General features: G+C 69.2%; 3 protein-coding genes across 19 annotated transcripts; 1 reads left to right on the top strand and 2 right to left on the bottom strand.

Moving 5' to 3' along the window:
- Positions 1-436: 436 nt before the first annotated feature.
- On the top strand, positions 437-4,448 carry LOC115614708 (RNA-binding protein 4B). Of its 14 annotated transcripts, none has more exons than XR_003993828.1 (5): positions 437-496; positions 867-1,288; positions 1,620-1,725; positions 2,511-3,209; positions 3,856-4,448. XR_003993828.1 is itself a non-coding variant. In XM_030501994.1 (4 exons), exons 2-3 carry the CDS (start codon positions 877-879, stop codon positions 1,709-1,711), a joined length of 504 nt encoding a protein of 167 aa, XP_030357854.1. In that variant the 5' UTR covers positions 437-496; positions 867-876; the 3' UTR covers positions 1,712-1,725; positions 3,856-4,448. The 14 variants fall into 14 exon arrangements, 9 of the variants coding, with proteins under 9 accessions (XP_030357854.1, XP_030357882.1, XP_030357809.1 ...); XR_003993833.1 differs by having other exon boundaries at positions 1,636-1,725; XR_003993826.1 differs by lacking the exon at positions 1,620-1,725 and having other exon boundaries at positions 2,511-3,855; positions 4,280-4,447.
- LOC115614691 (RNA-binding protein 14-like) lies at positions 4,260-10,474 on the bottom strand. Of its 4 annotated transcripts, XR_003993823.2 has the most exons (3): positions 10,015-10,459; positions 4,781-5,003; positions 4,260-4,590 (listed from the first exon to the last, which is right to left on the bottom strand). XR_003993823.2 is itself a non-coding variant. In XM_030501915.1 (2 exons), exons 1-2 carry the CDS (start codon positions 10,358-10,360, stop codon positions 4,939-4,941), a joined length of 411 nt encoding a protein of 136 aa, XP_030357775.1. In that variant the 5' UTR covers positions 10,361-10,454; the 3' UTR covers positions 4,260-4,938. The 4 variants fall into 4 exon arrangements, 3 of the variants coding, with proteins under 3 accessions (XP_030357775.1, XP_030357788.1, XP_030357766.1); XM_030501915.1 differs by having other exon boundaries at positions 4,260-5,003; positions 10,015-10,454; XM_030501928.1 differs by lacking the exons at positions 4,260-4,590; positions 4,781-5,003 and adding an exon at positions 5,515-6,148 and having other exon boundaries at positions 10,015-10,474.
- A 225-nt stretch (positions 10,475-10,699) lies between these two features.
- CCS (copper chaperone for superoxide dismutase) lies at positions 10,700-13,185 on the bottom strand. Its single transcript, XM_030502061.1, has 8 exons — positions 13,080-13,185; positions 12,255-12,327; positions 12,029-12,166; positions 11,784-11,961; positions 11,634-11,694; positions 11,476-11,553; positions 10,975-11,078; positions 10,700-10,888 (listed from the first exon to the last, which is right to left on the bottom strand). Exons 1-8 carry the CDS (start codon positions 13,113-13,115, stop codon positions 10,741-10,743), a joined length of 816 nt encoding a protein of 271 aa, XP_030357921.1. The 5' UTR covers positions 13,116-13,185; the 3' UTR covers positions 10,700-10,740.
- Positions 13,186-13,758: the final 573 nt, after the last annotated feature.

Here is a 13,758-nt window from a genome sequence, read left to right on the forward strand (position 1 = left end):
ATATTGAGAATGGGATTGGGATATGGATAGGATGGGGACGGGACTGACGTACGGATAGGACGGGATTAGAATGGGATGGATAGGATGGGGACGGGACTGACGTAGGGATAGGATGGGATTAGAATGGGATGGAGATGGATGGGGAAAGGATGACGATGGAATGAGGTTGCGAGTGGGATCGGCCTATGGATAGGGTGAGACTGGGATGGGATTGGACCTGGGCTGGGCACGGGATGGGAGGGTTTGGGACCAGCTGGGGCTCCACCAGCGCCCCGCCCGCCAGCAATGGGCCGCCCCAGTCCCCCCCGCGCGGAGTCCTCAATGGACCGCTCCACCGCCCCGCCCCTGCTCGCCCGTGATTGGCTGCGACTGCTCCGTGGGCCAGGCCGGGCGCCTGACGAGCCGCGGCGCTGACCAATGGGGGCGCGGGGGGCGGAGCCCGAGCCGGGCAGCGCCGCCGCCATTTTGTGAGCACAGCGCGGCGGACGGGGCGCAGGTGGGGGCGGGGCCGCGGCGGCGCCGGTACCGGGGGGGGGGAGCGGGGGCCGCTGGGGGAGCGCACGGGGCGGGCAGCGCCGCGGGGGGGCCGGGCGAGCGGGAGGGGCTGGGCCCGGCCCGCTGGGGCGAGCGGTGGCCTCGGAGGGGGGGATGTTGGGGAGACAAAGGCCCGGTGAGGAGCGGGGCTGAGCGCCGGGGGGGGCGTGCAGAGGTTTGGGGTGTTTTAGGGTGTTTCGGTGGGTTTGGGGGCTCTGCCCTGCGGGGGGTGCAGGGATGTGGGTCAGGGCCCCCCCCACGACACAAGGCGGGTCCCGGGGGGGGGCGCACACACGGCCGCGGCAGCACTGACACCCCCCCCCTCCGGCCAGGCTGTTCGAGATGGTGAAGCTGTTCATCGGGAACCTGCCGCGGGAGGCGACGGAGCAGGAGATCCGCTCCCTGTTCGAGCAGTACGGGAAGGTGCTGGAGTGCGACATCATCAAGAACTACGGCTTCGTGCACATCGAGGACAAGACGGCGGCCGAGGACGCCATCCGGAACCTGCACCACCACAAGCTGCACGGCGTCTGCATCAACGTGGAGGCCAGCAAGAACAAGAGCAAGGCCTCCACCAAGCTGCATGTGGGCAACATCAGCCCCGCCTGCACCAACCTGGAGCTGCGCGCCAAGTTCGAGGAGTACGGCCCCGTCATCGAGTGCGACATCGTCAAGGATTACGCCTTCGTGCACATGGAGCGGGCGGAGGACGCGGTGGAGGCCATCCGCGGGCTGGACAACACCGAGTTCCAAGGTGATCCGCGCCGGGGCTGGGCTGGGAGGATTCCCGCTATTCCCATTAGATGTTTTCACTCCCTCTTGCAGCCCTGGCTGCGCAGGTTGGGCCTGCAGCAGCAGCAGCAGCAGCAGCAGCGGCGGCCCCGCCGGGCTCGCCCGCCCTTCCCCTCACTGCAATCAAGTGCAAACGGGGTTTTTGAGTTTGGTTTTTGGTCTCTCTTCCACATCCCATCTCCTGTTGTGCTGCACAGGGCATGAGGAGGCCGGTCTGGCGCGGTGCCGGAGCGAGGGCAGGGGTGTTCGGGGCTGGGGGAGGACGGGACTGACCCATCTCTGACTTAACCCAGCACGGCCGCCCCGCAGGAGGATCCCGACGGCGAAGTCCCAACTCTTGTGCCGACGGCGCGGCGTGAAGCCAGGCTGCCGCCCGCCCTCGTAGCCTTGCCCTGCCTGGTAAGAGGGTGAGCGGAGGCGCCCGATCCCGCGCCGGCCGCGGCCCCGGTGCCGGCGGCACGCGGCATCTCTCGCTCGGGCTCTCGCCGTCCCGGCGCGGGAGCTTTTGCTGGCAGCCGGGGCCGAGCGGCCGGATTCGAGCTCGTGGCGAGCGTGTTCTTCGGCCGGCCGGGGCGTCAGGGACGTGTCTGGTGCTTCAGCCGGGGGTTTCAGCAAACCCCGCTGCCCCCGTTCCGGGTGTTCCCCAACATTACTTCTCCCACCGGGATGGTGCAGCTGCATCCGGAGCTTCCCTGGCCGCGGTGACATCCGTGGGACCAGCAAGTGCCGCGGCTGCGCTTGGCTTGCCTCGTGCCGTGCTCTGGGGTTGTCCGGTGTTGAATCCGTCTTGCCGCCGCTGGCGGGAGTGTTTTCCGGCGGGAAGCTTGTAGGGGGCCAGCGGTGCCGCGGGCTGATCCTGGGCTGCTGCGGCAGCACCACCGGGAGCTGGCAAAAAGCCCTCTTGGGCTGCGTGCCGGGGTAGTTGTCAGCTGGTGGAGCCACCAGAGCCCGGCCTGGCTTAGCCTGGCGCGGGCAGCGCTTGGTCTTGCTGGTGTTCTCCTGGTAAGTCGGGTGGCCGGTGGCCGGCTCCCGCTCGAGCCCATCGTGGGCTCCTCCTGCGCCGGGTTGCTCCCTGCCGCGAGGGTTGGGCTGCGGCCAGTCCCGTCCCGCTGGTGCCGGCGGTTGTGAGTAGCCTCTCGGTGCGGCCTCACTGATGCCTTCCCTCTCGCGTCTCTCTCCTCAAGGCAAGCGGATGCGCGTGCAGTTGTCCACCAGCCGGCTGCGGACGGCGCCCGGGATGGGAGACAAGAGCGGCTGCTACCGCTGCGGGAAGGAAGGGCACTGGTCTAAGGAGTGCCCGGTAGATCGCCCGGGGCAAGTGGCGGACTTTGCCGAGGCCTATAACGAGCAGTACGGAGCCGTGCGCACTCCCTACACCGCGGGCTATGGGGAGACCGTGTATTACGATGAGGCGTACGGCGGGATGGCCGACTACTACAAGCGCTACCGCGTCCGCTCCTACGCCACGGCCTCTGCGTACGACGCCTACGCGGAGCAGACCATGGCCCAGTACTCCCAGTACGCCCAGTACTCCCAGGTCCAGTCCTCGGCCATGGCCGCCACCACAGCCATGGCCAGTCGCATCCCCACCACCTTAGACGCGTACGATAGAGCTCTGCTGCCGACCCCGGGCGCGGCGGCCGCCGTCGCCGCTGCCGCCACCGCCGCCGCGGCGGCCGCCTCCTCCACCTATTACACCCGGGATAGAAGCCCCCTGCGCCGCACGGCCGCCGCGGCCACCACCGTCGGAGAGGCGTACACGTACGAGCGTGGGCAGCTGTCGCCGGTCTCCTCGGTGGCCCGGGCCTCCCTCTACGACATGCAGCGGTTCGGGCGGGACCCGTACGCGGACCGGGCGCGGTACTCTGCCTTTTGAGCCGGAGGTGAGCGTGTTGGCACGGCTGCTGCGCGGCGGGAGGGGGAACCCCGGCTGCTGCGGTAACGGGGGGGCTGTGGCCCCCCAGGCGCTGGTTGTGCCGGTCGAGCGTCTGCGCCTCTGTGTGAGCCGCGATGAAGGGCTGTGGTGAAGCAAGGCCAGGGCTTGCCGGGCGTTAAAGCCCAGGCGCTGGCTCTGGATGCGCTGCCTGGTGAGGACGTGCCGTGGCAATCGGTGCTGCTCGTGGAGCTGGTTAGTCCCGGTGGGTCGCTCTCCCTCGCGGCTCCTGCTGCTTTTAATCCCTCCGCAGCCAGGGCTGAGCCTGTGTGCCGTGCTGGCACAGCCACCGTGGGGTGGGGGGTTCCCACAGAGCCCCCAGCCTTGTGTGCTGTGGCTGCCACACGGATTCCCTGGGAGTCGCTCCTGCCCGGGACGGCGCTCCCGGGATCTGCCTGGTAAAAGCCTCCCCCGGCCGGGTTACTGCCCTGGCACGGGTCCTGCCGGGATGGCCCCGATCCTGGTGCAGTGCTGCAGCCCAGCAGCCCCCCGCACCACGCCAGGACTCCAGTGTGTCTCAGGAAGCTGCGCCGGGGCTCGGCACGGTCCCCGGCACCACCCCGGCGCCTGCGCCAACTCTGCTTTTCTCTTTTCAGGTAAGATATTTGCGGCTGGACGTCGGGTTCCCGTCGCACACCGAATCGGCACCGCGCGTCTCGGGCTGCGCCGGGCTCCCAGCCGGGCTCCCAGCCGGGCTCAGCCAACGAGTCAGTTCCTAACGGACGCTCAGCTTCTTCTCAGCTTGGTCAGGAGTAGTTTGAGCCCTTTCCCTGTCGTGTCCCCCCCCCCCGCCCAGCTTTTCCGTTCTTGTGGTCAGGATTTGCTTTTCAGGTAGTTCGGGGGCCCCTGTTCCCCCCCCTAGCTGGTCTAGGCTCAGGTGGTTGAGCGAGTGTAGCCGTAGCCGTACCCGCAGCGCCAGCTTTGCTTTGCTTTGCTTTGCCGCCCGCGCGGAGCTCTCGCTGGAGCCTCCTTCCTTATTATTATTATTTTTCTTCTTTTCTTTTTTCTTTATTTTTTAAGAGGGTGAATAATCCACTCGTAGCTTTTTAATGCTGGAGGCCGCAGCTGAGTGAGGCCGCCGCGCCGCACCGGCACGGGAGGGCCAGCCTTGTGCGTGGAGCTCGCCCCGCGGCACTTAGCGTCCCCCAGCCCCACTGCCCGGTAAAATAAACTCCAGTTTTTAACAAACCCCCTGGCTCCGGCCCCACTTATTTCTCTGGACTCGATTCCCCCCCACTTACACCAGCTCAGAACCTCCTGGACTTACCGGTGCTGCCTGCGGCCCTGCCTGCGCTGAGGAGCTCCCAGCCGGGGTCCCTGCAGGGTCCGTGCTGCAAACGAAGGGGCAGATGAGCCTGGGGAGGACCCCAGCCCCACACATTGCCCTGCGAACAAGCAGTGGCTGGGGTTTGACGACCCCTGGCTCTCATCTCGGTGCCCCTATGCAGGGCAGCTGCACCCCTGCACCCCGCTGTGCTTCCTCCTCCTCCTCTCCCTCCCAGGCAGCACCTCTGCAGCTACCTGTGAATGAACCTCGTTAGTGCCCTAAAGGGGCTCGTTGTTGCGCTGCTCCCCCCGTCTCTCTGTGCTTGCTTAGAGCCAGGGTCCTGCCTTCATCCACTTCCCGGCCGTTTGGGAGCCCGTTGTCACCCGCCGCTTCCAGGGTCACTCCACCTCATTCATTGCCTCTGTGCGCTCACCCGTGGCTCCTCCGTCAGCGGGTGCACGTCCCCTGGCGCCTGCCCTGGAAAAGGAGGGGAGAAGCGTCAGACCCTCTGTGCAGCTCATTCCCAGTGCGGTCACCAAGCGCCCCGTGGCACAACTGCGACTGCACCAGCTCGGGGGGAGGGACAACGGCACTGTTGGGTACTGTTGTGGTGATAGGAACGGTGAGGGCACGGTGCCACACACACGCAACCGGAGCAAACACCGACCCCGCTTCACCAACGCAGCCTCAGCTCCTAAAACCAGCTCTTCTCACCCAAAAAAAGACACGAGGCACGGGGTGAGGGCTGGAGCACCGGCACCGGTGTGTGTGTGCTGTGGCATAGGCCAGCAATGCAGTGCTATGGCGCTTCCTGCTGCAGCCAAAACACCGATTGTGCTCCGAGTCCGCCAGCAGCTCTGGCGCTTCCTGCACAAAGCCAGGTCCTCTGAGGCGGTTGGAGCCAGTGCCAGTGTTATAAAGCCCTCTCCGATGGCGCTGCCGGGCCCCCTGAAGCACCGGGGAAGGGAAAGAAGCAAACAGGAGGCGGTTGGGAAACGCTGAAGAGCCCAACGTTTATTTACAGTCATACAAAACCTCGGTGCTGCGCCGAGCCGGCGCCCTGCCGCAGACTGACACTGCCAAAGGGGGAATGAACCCCAAAAGGGGGAACTCGTGGTATAAAAGAGCACAGGCTCTGCTCGGTGGCAACGACTGCCTGGGTTATAACCGGTGCTGATAGCTGGCTGGGCCGCAAGAGACGGTGCCACCACGCTACGGCGGGAGGGGACGGTGAACCGCACACCCGGCACCCAGCACCCGCTTTCCAACCGTAACCATGGATCCTTCTAAAACGACTCCAAAAAAGAGAAAGGAAAAAGCAGCTAAAAAAGAACCGTCCTGCCCCGGGGGGGCGAGAGCCAGAACCGAGCCGTGCCGGGGGGGTGGCGCGCACAGCCTGCCCGCGGGCAGCGGCTCAGAGGCGGCGCTGGTAGCCCGAGTGGACGCGGGCGGCAGGCAGGTAATCGCCGTAAGTGCCCGAGTAGCGGGCGTAATCGGCGTGCGCTTCCGGGAGGCGGCGGTAATCCAGCGGGGACTTTGTTGGCGAGCGGCGGTACGCGAGCGGCGAGTCTGCTAAGCGCCGGTAATCTGAGAGGTCAGAGAGACGGCGCTCGGAGCCGTACCTGCTCGAGAGAAGAGACACGTGGTGAACGAAGGGCAAAGCGCCCAAATCCACCACCGGCAGCCACCGCGTCCTGCGTGGGGACACGCTGCGGCAGCACGACACCGCCGGGCTGGCACCGGGCACGGATCAGATGCTGCAGGAATCCCCACCGCCGGCTCTACTGCCCCAGACGAAGCCCCATCGCCACCTCCCCGGCACACAGCACCCACCCTTCCACACGTCGGAGCTGACACTAAGCCCCGAGCTGGGCACTGGCACCCACCAGGGCGGCACAGAGCACGCCACGCGGCCGCCCGGTACCCGGCCCGGCGCCGTACCTTTTAGCCATAGCCGAGGATTTTTTGTATGGGTCATCGTAGGCGGCGCTGCGAGGTGGAGAGAGGCGGGTGCGCTCGTAGGGCGGTGCGACGGCAGCCTGCGACAGGCCCAGGTAGGAGGCCGCGGGCTGCCCCAGCTGGCTCGGCCCGTCGTAGGCACTGCCCGGTTGGGCTCGGTAGGCAGCCGCCAGCGACGCGGAGGAGGGCTGCTGCGCAGGGTAGGACGCCGCCATGGAGCCAGAGGGCTGCGCCCGGTACGCAGCCGTCAGCGGGGCGGAAGCCTGCGCCTTGTAGGAGGCGTTGATGGCCTGGCTGCCGTAAGCTGCCAGCGAGGAGCCCGCCTGGGCACCGTAGGTGGCTGAGAGCGCGGTGGCGGCAGACTGGCTGCCGTAGGAGGAGGGCAGGTTGGCGGCGGGCTGGGTGCCATAGGCAGCAGAGTGACCGGCAACAGGCTGAGCACCATAGGGGGCCGAGAGCGTGGGTGCCGGCTGGGCGCCGTACGAGACTGAGTGGCCGGGCACAGGCTGGTAGGCAGCAGCGGCGTGACCAGCCACCGCCTGGGCACCGTAGGAGGTGACGTGTGTGGCCACGGCCTGCACGCCGTAGGAGGCAGAGAGCGTGGCACCGGGCTGCGCGCCGTAGCCAGCAGCATGGCCGTCTATGGGCTGTGTGCCGTAGCCAGCAGCAGGCTGGGTGCTGTAGGAGGCCACATGCGTGGCCACGGCCTGGACACCGTAGGAAGCAGTGGGGCCAGCCGCCGGGGCACCATAGGCAACGGCGGCGGCGGCCTGGGCACCATAGGAAGCAGGGTAGCCGGAGGCGGCCTGCGCCCCGTAGGAGGAGACCATGGCGGCAGACTGGACACCGTAGCCAGAGAGCTGGGAGGCGGCGGGCTGCGCGCCGTAGGAGGCAGGGGCCTGGGCGCCGTAGGAGCCGAGCGAGTTGGCGGTGGGCTGCACACCGGAGGCGCCGAGGGAGATGGAGGGCTGGGAGCGGTAGGCACTGCCCAGCGAGGCGGAGGGCTGGGCACGGTAGGAAGCAGCCTGGCCAGTGGTGGGCTGCGGGCGATAGGCCACGCCAAGGGAGGCTGAGGGCTGGGCGCGGTACGTGGCCCCCAGCGAGGCCGAGGGCTGGGCGCGGTAAGTCGCCGGCTGCGCCGTCATGGGGAGCGTCACCGCCGCGTAGCCGGTGCGGGTCGGGGAGCGCCGGAGCGGGCTGCGGTCCCTCCCAAAGTAGGAGGGGGAGGCAGGCCTGGCCTGCGCCTCGAAGGCCTCGTACTTGCCGGCGCCGCCGGTGCCGAAGCGCTGCTGGTAATCATACAGGGAGGAGGCGGCCGCGTAGCCGGCACTGGCGGCCGAGGGGAAGGCGGCGTCGGCCGCCCGGCGCTGCTGGTCGAAGCCCTCGATCTTGGGCTGGAACTTCTCGCGGTATTCCAGGCCGATCCTCTTGGTCTTGTCGAGGCCGAGGGCGGGCGGCAGGGCCTGGCCCACGCCCTTCTTCTGGACGTTGGTGGAGAGCTCCACGTTCACTCTGCGCCCCTTCACCTCCTTCCCGTTAAGGTTTTCGATGGCAACCTTTGCATCTGCTTCGTTCTCCATGTGAACAAATGCATAGTCTGATAAAGCAGCAGACAGAGGGTTATCAGTGAGGGGGGGAGAAAAGACAATTTGTTACAGGGTTGAACGCTTACGGAGCCTCGCCAGGGCCCTGGCGGCTCAGCAGCAGCGGGACAGGCGCTGGGACGGGCTCCACTGGCCCCGCTCCACTGCTCAGGCAGCAGACACGGAACCACCTTCATTTGCTTCCACCCCACAGTGAATGTGGGCACAGCCTAACGTGCCCAGCCACCCGCCCGGTGGCCCCCGGACACCCCGGCACAGCTTTGGTTTGCTCCATTTCCCCCCCTTTTCACCCGCACCCCCAGAGCTCAGCACCCGGCCCTGCGGCACCACGGCTCCTCCCTACCCGTCCTCGGCACGTGGGCACGAAGAGCCCCGGGGGCTCAGCCGGGCCGGCCCGGCGACAAGCAGAGCAAAGCCAGAGGGGGCCGGTGCCCACCGAGACACCGAGTCTCTGGCAGGAGAAAGAGAGAGGGAGAAGAGAGGCCGGGGAGGAGAGGGGGAGAGGCAGGGGGTGAAGGAAAGGGGAGCACCCGAGCACAACCTGCAGCACCGCACCCCCGGGCGAGCGGCACCGCACCCCCGGGCGAGCGGCACGACGCGGCCCCGAAGCAGAGGCAGTGGAAGGAGATGGAGAGCAAGGCGAGGAGTGGGAGAAGCGGGACCCGGAGCGGCTGTGCCGGGTCTGCGGCGGGACAGCAGATCCCCCCCTGCCCGCCCCCCAGCACGGCTCTCCCCATCGCACCGTGCCCGCACCAGGCCCATGGGGTTGGGGTTCAGCTGCCGCCACAGCAGCCGGGGGGGATCCCTGTGGCACGACGGGTCCGGGAGGCCGGCACGGGACTGAAGAGCGGCTCCTCTCGGCAACCCTGCGGCGTCCCCCCTGCAGCCGTGGGTCAGGGAGCACCGTGACCGGCACCGCCGGTGACAGCCCGCTTCAGCCTGTGGCCGGAAGGCTGCCATACGGCTCAGCCAGGGCAGCCCGAGCACGGGGGTGCCGCAAACTCCATCCCGGTACCTCCAGCTCTGGCTAACCCCCAGCACCGCTTCCCCCACCTCCTGCACGTCCCCCCTTGCTCCGCTATCCCGGCCCTCCCTGGCTCCCATCCCACATCCACGTATCCCGCTCCGGCAGCCTCAGGAGGGGATGTCACCTCCCCACCCCCCCCAGCCCTCTCTGGGGGAACCCCACAAATCGGGGCCACCGGCCAAAGGGACACCAGAAACTTCCGGCCCCGGTTTGGGGCAGTTTCTGACGGGCTCCGTTGGAAAGCTGGGACCTGGGACGAGAGAGCAGAGGCAGCAGCATCACCCTCCCGCGGGGAGGAGCCGGCGGGGACAGGGACCTCGGGGAGGGTCCGTGTGGCCCGCGTGACACCGCCCGCCCGGGCACTCGGTGCTGCAGGGGCCCGGAGCCGCGGTTTTACAGCGCGTTGTCGATGTGCTTCGGTTCTCCCACCCCTGCGGCAGGGAGAGCGATCGCTCCGCGCCGGAGCGGGGCTGTGGAGGTGCAGCCGCGGCGGGAAGAGCCGCGGAGGCGGCAGCGGGTTAACCCCGCCCGCAAACGGGAGAGGCGGTGATGGAGGCCGCGGCCCGGCTGGAGCGAGCACGCCCGGGGGGGGTTAACGGGACACGGATCGGCCCTGGGGAGCCCGGGGGGGCTCGCCCGGCTCCGGCGGGGGCTGCAGGAGGCCCCCGCGCCCTGCTCGGTGCGCGGCGCCACCGCCAGATCGCGCCGGGGGCGGGTTGGGGCGGGGGGGGGGGCGGGCAGACGAAACACGGGTCACCCGAGCCGAGAGCGGGGCCGGAGCGGCTCCGAGGACGGAGGAGAGCGGCGAGCCAGCGGCGAGGGCTGCGGGGCGGCCCCGGGGAGGGGGCGAACGGGGCTCGAGTGTGCGGAGCCCCGTCCGCGGCGGCGGGTCCGGTACCTTTCACCACGTCGCACTCGACCACGGTGCCGTACTGCTGGAAAAGCGAGCGCAGCTCGCCGCTGGTGCAGGCGGCCGACACGTTCCCCACGAAGATCTTGCAGGTGTTGGTGGGCCGCGGCCGGGAGGGCTCCACCACGATGCGGCGGCCGTGCAGCTGGTGCCCGTTTAGCTGGGAGATGGCGCGGGCCGCCGCCGCCTCATCGCGAAGGTGCACGAACGCGAACTGCTTCATGAGGGCGATGCCGAGCACGGGCCCGGCGGTGCCGGCGAACAGCTCGCTCAGCTCTTCCGCCGTCGCCTCCTCGGGCACGTTGCCCACGAAGAGCTTCACGCCGGGGCGCATGGCGGCGGCGGGCGCAGAGCGCAGCCGAGCGGCGGCCCCACAAAATGGCGGCGTCTCCTCAGCGCCGAGCGGGAGGCGCGAGCGCGCCCCGCGCCTGCGCAACGGCTGCGCGCCTTCAGCACTACGCATGCGCAACAGCACGCGCCCACGCCCCCCCCCACTGCCCGCCCCGCCTTCCTGGGCGACGTCCCCTCCCTAAGCCCCACCCCGGGACCGCCCCCCTTGCTCTGGCCACGCCCCCTCTTAAAGGGGCCGCGGCCGCTCCGCGGGGTGCGCAGCGCCGAGCACCGCGGGAGGAGCAGCCCCGCCCCCGGTCCCGCCCGCCAAAGCCGCGGAGGCTGCGGAGCCAGTTCGCGTTTATTGCTGGCCCGGGGCTGCTCCTAGAGGTGGGGGATCGGGGCCGCCGTGGGGCTGGTAGCCGCCGTCATCCGGTCCCGCTCCTCCCAGAGGGTGACGCCGTCACAGGAGCAGACCCGCTTGGGGTTCTGGAAGAGGCCGGCTGCGCGGGCCACCACGCCACAGGCCAGCCTGGGTGGGGGGAAAGGGGGGTCACAAGAGGTGAGGGCATGAGCAGCCCCCCCGGACCCACCCCTAAGTCCCCCCAAAGCACTTACCCTGGCCCCGAGTTTCCCGTCACCCGGGAGAGGGGGTGTGAGCCCCGGCCCAGGTCGTCCTCGCCCGCGGCCACCACCACCGAGCGCCCGATGATGTCCCAGACCTGGGGGGGGGCGTTGAAGGGGGCTCAGGATCCCCCAGAGCTGCATGGATGGGGCTGGACCTCCTCCCCACAGCCGTGGGGCACAGCCCAGACACCCCCCACAGCCACAGAACTGGGGTCAGACCCCATACACAGCCATTAGGCACAGCCTGGACCCCCCCTACAGCCATAAAACCGGGATGAGACCTCCCCCACAGCCATAGGGTGCAGCCCAGACACCCCCCAAGCCATGGAACCAGGGTCAGATCCTCCCCACAGCCATGGGGTGCAGCCTGGACCCCCTCTTACAGCCATAGAACTGGGATCAGATCCCCTCACAGCCATGGGGAGCAGTCTGGACCCCTGCCATGGCCGTGGGGCACAGCTGTGGGTCCCTCCGTGTCTCCCCCAGCCTCACCTTCAGGCGTGAATCCTCCATGCGGAAGCTGGCTCTGCCCTCAGCATCGGCCCAGATGTTCCCCAGGTCCCCAGCGTGCTGCAGTGGGGCGAGGGGGGGATTAGGGGGGTTCAGGGGGTGTCTGGGAGCCCCCCACAACCCCATGGCCACTGGCTTACCCGGTGCTGATCCTGGGGTCCCCCGTGGTGCTCCCCATCAGGGTTGAAGTGTCCCCCGCAGCTGCAAAGGGGGGAGACAGGGGGTGAACCCCAGGTGCCAGCACCCTCAGCGCCGAGGGGTGCCCGTGTGCCCCCCAGCCGCTGCCGTACCTGTCACAGGGCTGCGAGAGGTCCCCGAATTCATGGACGTGGAGCCCGTGGGGGCCCGGCGGGAGCCCATCGACGGCTCCATCCACCAGGCACCGCGTTGGGGAGACCTGCAGGAACCGCACCAGACCCCGCACGGCGCCGGGGCCCGAGAGCGCGGCCACCGCCGCCCCCAGGCTCGCTGTGGGGGGACGCATCAGCACCCAAACCCCTCCCGTCCCCCCCCAACACCCCGAAATCCCACTCACCGTCATCAGAGCCCCCCATTCCCTTCAGCACCGCGCGGCGCCCGGAGCGCTCCAGCAGCTCCCGCACCCGCTCCGCAGCCACCGTGGTCTCCACCAGCACCGACTGCGCCTCCGGCCGCAGCTCCAGCAGCCGCACGCCTGCGGGGGGCACCCGAGTGACCGGACGGCCCCGGCTCAGGGCGGGGGGGGGACGGACCCGCACGGCGCGGGCGGAACGGGGGCTCACCGGGGGCTCCCTCCAGCGCTGCCCGCACGGCGTCTGCACAGCTCTGGCACCGCATCTGCACCGCGAACTCCAGCTGTGGGGACGGGGGAGCAGCACCCGTGAGGGCTCCTGCACCCCTAAAACTGCCCTGCAAGGGGCTCTGCACCCCGAAAACTGCTCCGAACGGGCTCCTGCGCCCCTAAAACTGCTCCGAACGGGCTCCTGCACCCCTAAAACTGCCCTGCAAGGGGCTCTGCACCCCGAAAACTGCTCCGAACGGGCTCCTGCACCCCTAAAACTGCCCTGCAAGGGGCTCTGCACCCCGAAAACTGCTCCGAACGGGCTCCTGCGCCCCTAAAACTGCCCTGCAAGCGGCTCTGCACCCCGAAAACTGCTCCGAACGGGGTCCTGCACCCCTAAAACTGCTCTGCAAGGGGCTCTGCACCCCGAAAACTGCTCCGAACGGGCTCCTGCGCCCCTAAAACTGCACTGCAAGGGGCTCTGCACCCCGAAACTGCAATGCAAGGGGCTCTGCACCCCTAAAACTGCCCTACAAGAGGTCCTGCACCCCAAAACTGCCCTGAAAGGGGCTCTGTCCCCCCCCAGCTGCCCTGAAAGGGGTCCTGCGCCCCCTAAAACTGCCCTGAAAGGGGTCCTGCAAGCCCTAAACTGCTGTAACCAGGGCTCTGCACCCCTAAAAGTGCTGCGCAAGAGGCTCCGCACCCTCAAAGCTCCTGTAACCCGGGCTCCGCACCCCCCAGCCTCCCGTGGCCTGGGCCCCGCACCCCAAGCCCCGGCTCCCGCGCCCCAGCCCTGCCCCCGCCAGCCCCGCGGAGCGGCTCTGACCCGGCAGCTGCTCCCGCTCGCTCCCGGTTCCGCCATGGCCGCGGACTCCGCCCCCGGAACCACTCGCGAGGCCGCTGGGGCGCCCGGACCTCCATGGCCGAGGACCGGAAGTGGAGTCGTTGAACGGGGGGAGGGATTTGGCGCTAGAACCACTTCCGGCGTTCTATCGCCATGGCAACAGAGTGGTAAGGCCGCAGGGTCTCATCGGGACCCGGGTTTGGGGGTCCCGGGGGGGGGCGCTGCCGGTCGGGGGGGTCCCGGGGGGGGGACACGGGCGAAGAGGGTCTCTCCTTGGGGGGGTCTCATCCCTCCCATGCGGGGGCCCCTTCGCCCGTTCCCCCTCCCCGCGGCCACCCCCCCCGGGGGCCGTTTTGCGGGTGCTGACCCGCACCACCCCCCCCGCCAGCGCAGGGACCCCCGGAGCAACCGGCGCCCCCCCCCCGCAGCCCCGGGTCCCGCGGCGGCACCGAGCGCTGCCGGAGCACAGCGGGGACCCGGCGCCGCCGCCTCCTCGACGCCTCTCCCCGGTGCCGCACCGGGACCCACCGGGCGCGGAACCCCCCCCGGCTCTGCGGCGGCTGGCGGGAGCGGACACGGAGCACCGGAGGAGGGCGAGCGGCGGCTGCCGGCTCCCGCCGCTGCTGGCCGCGCTCACCCGCCGCGCCGGGGCCGAGGAGCG

The sequence above is a fragment of the Strigops habroptila genome, chromosome 1 (genome assembly GCF_004027225.2).
Source record: "Strigops habroptila isolate Jane chromosome 1, bStrHab1.2.pri, whole genome shotgun sequence".
NCBI lineage: Eukaryota > Metazoa > Chordata > Aves > Psittaciformes > Psittacidae > Strigops > Strigops habroptila.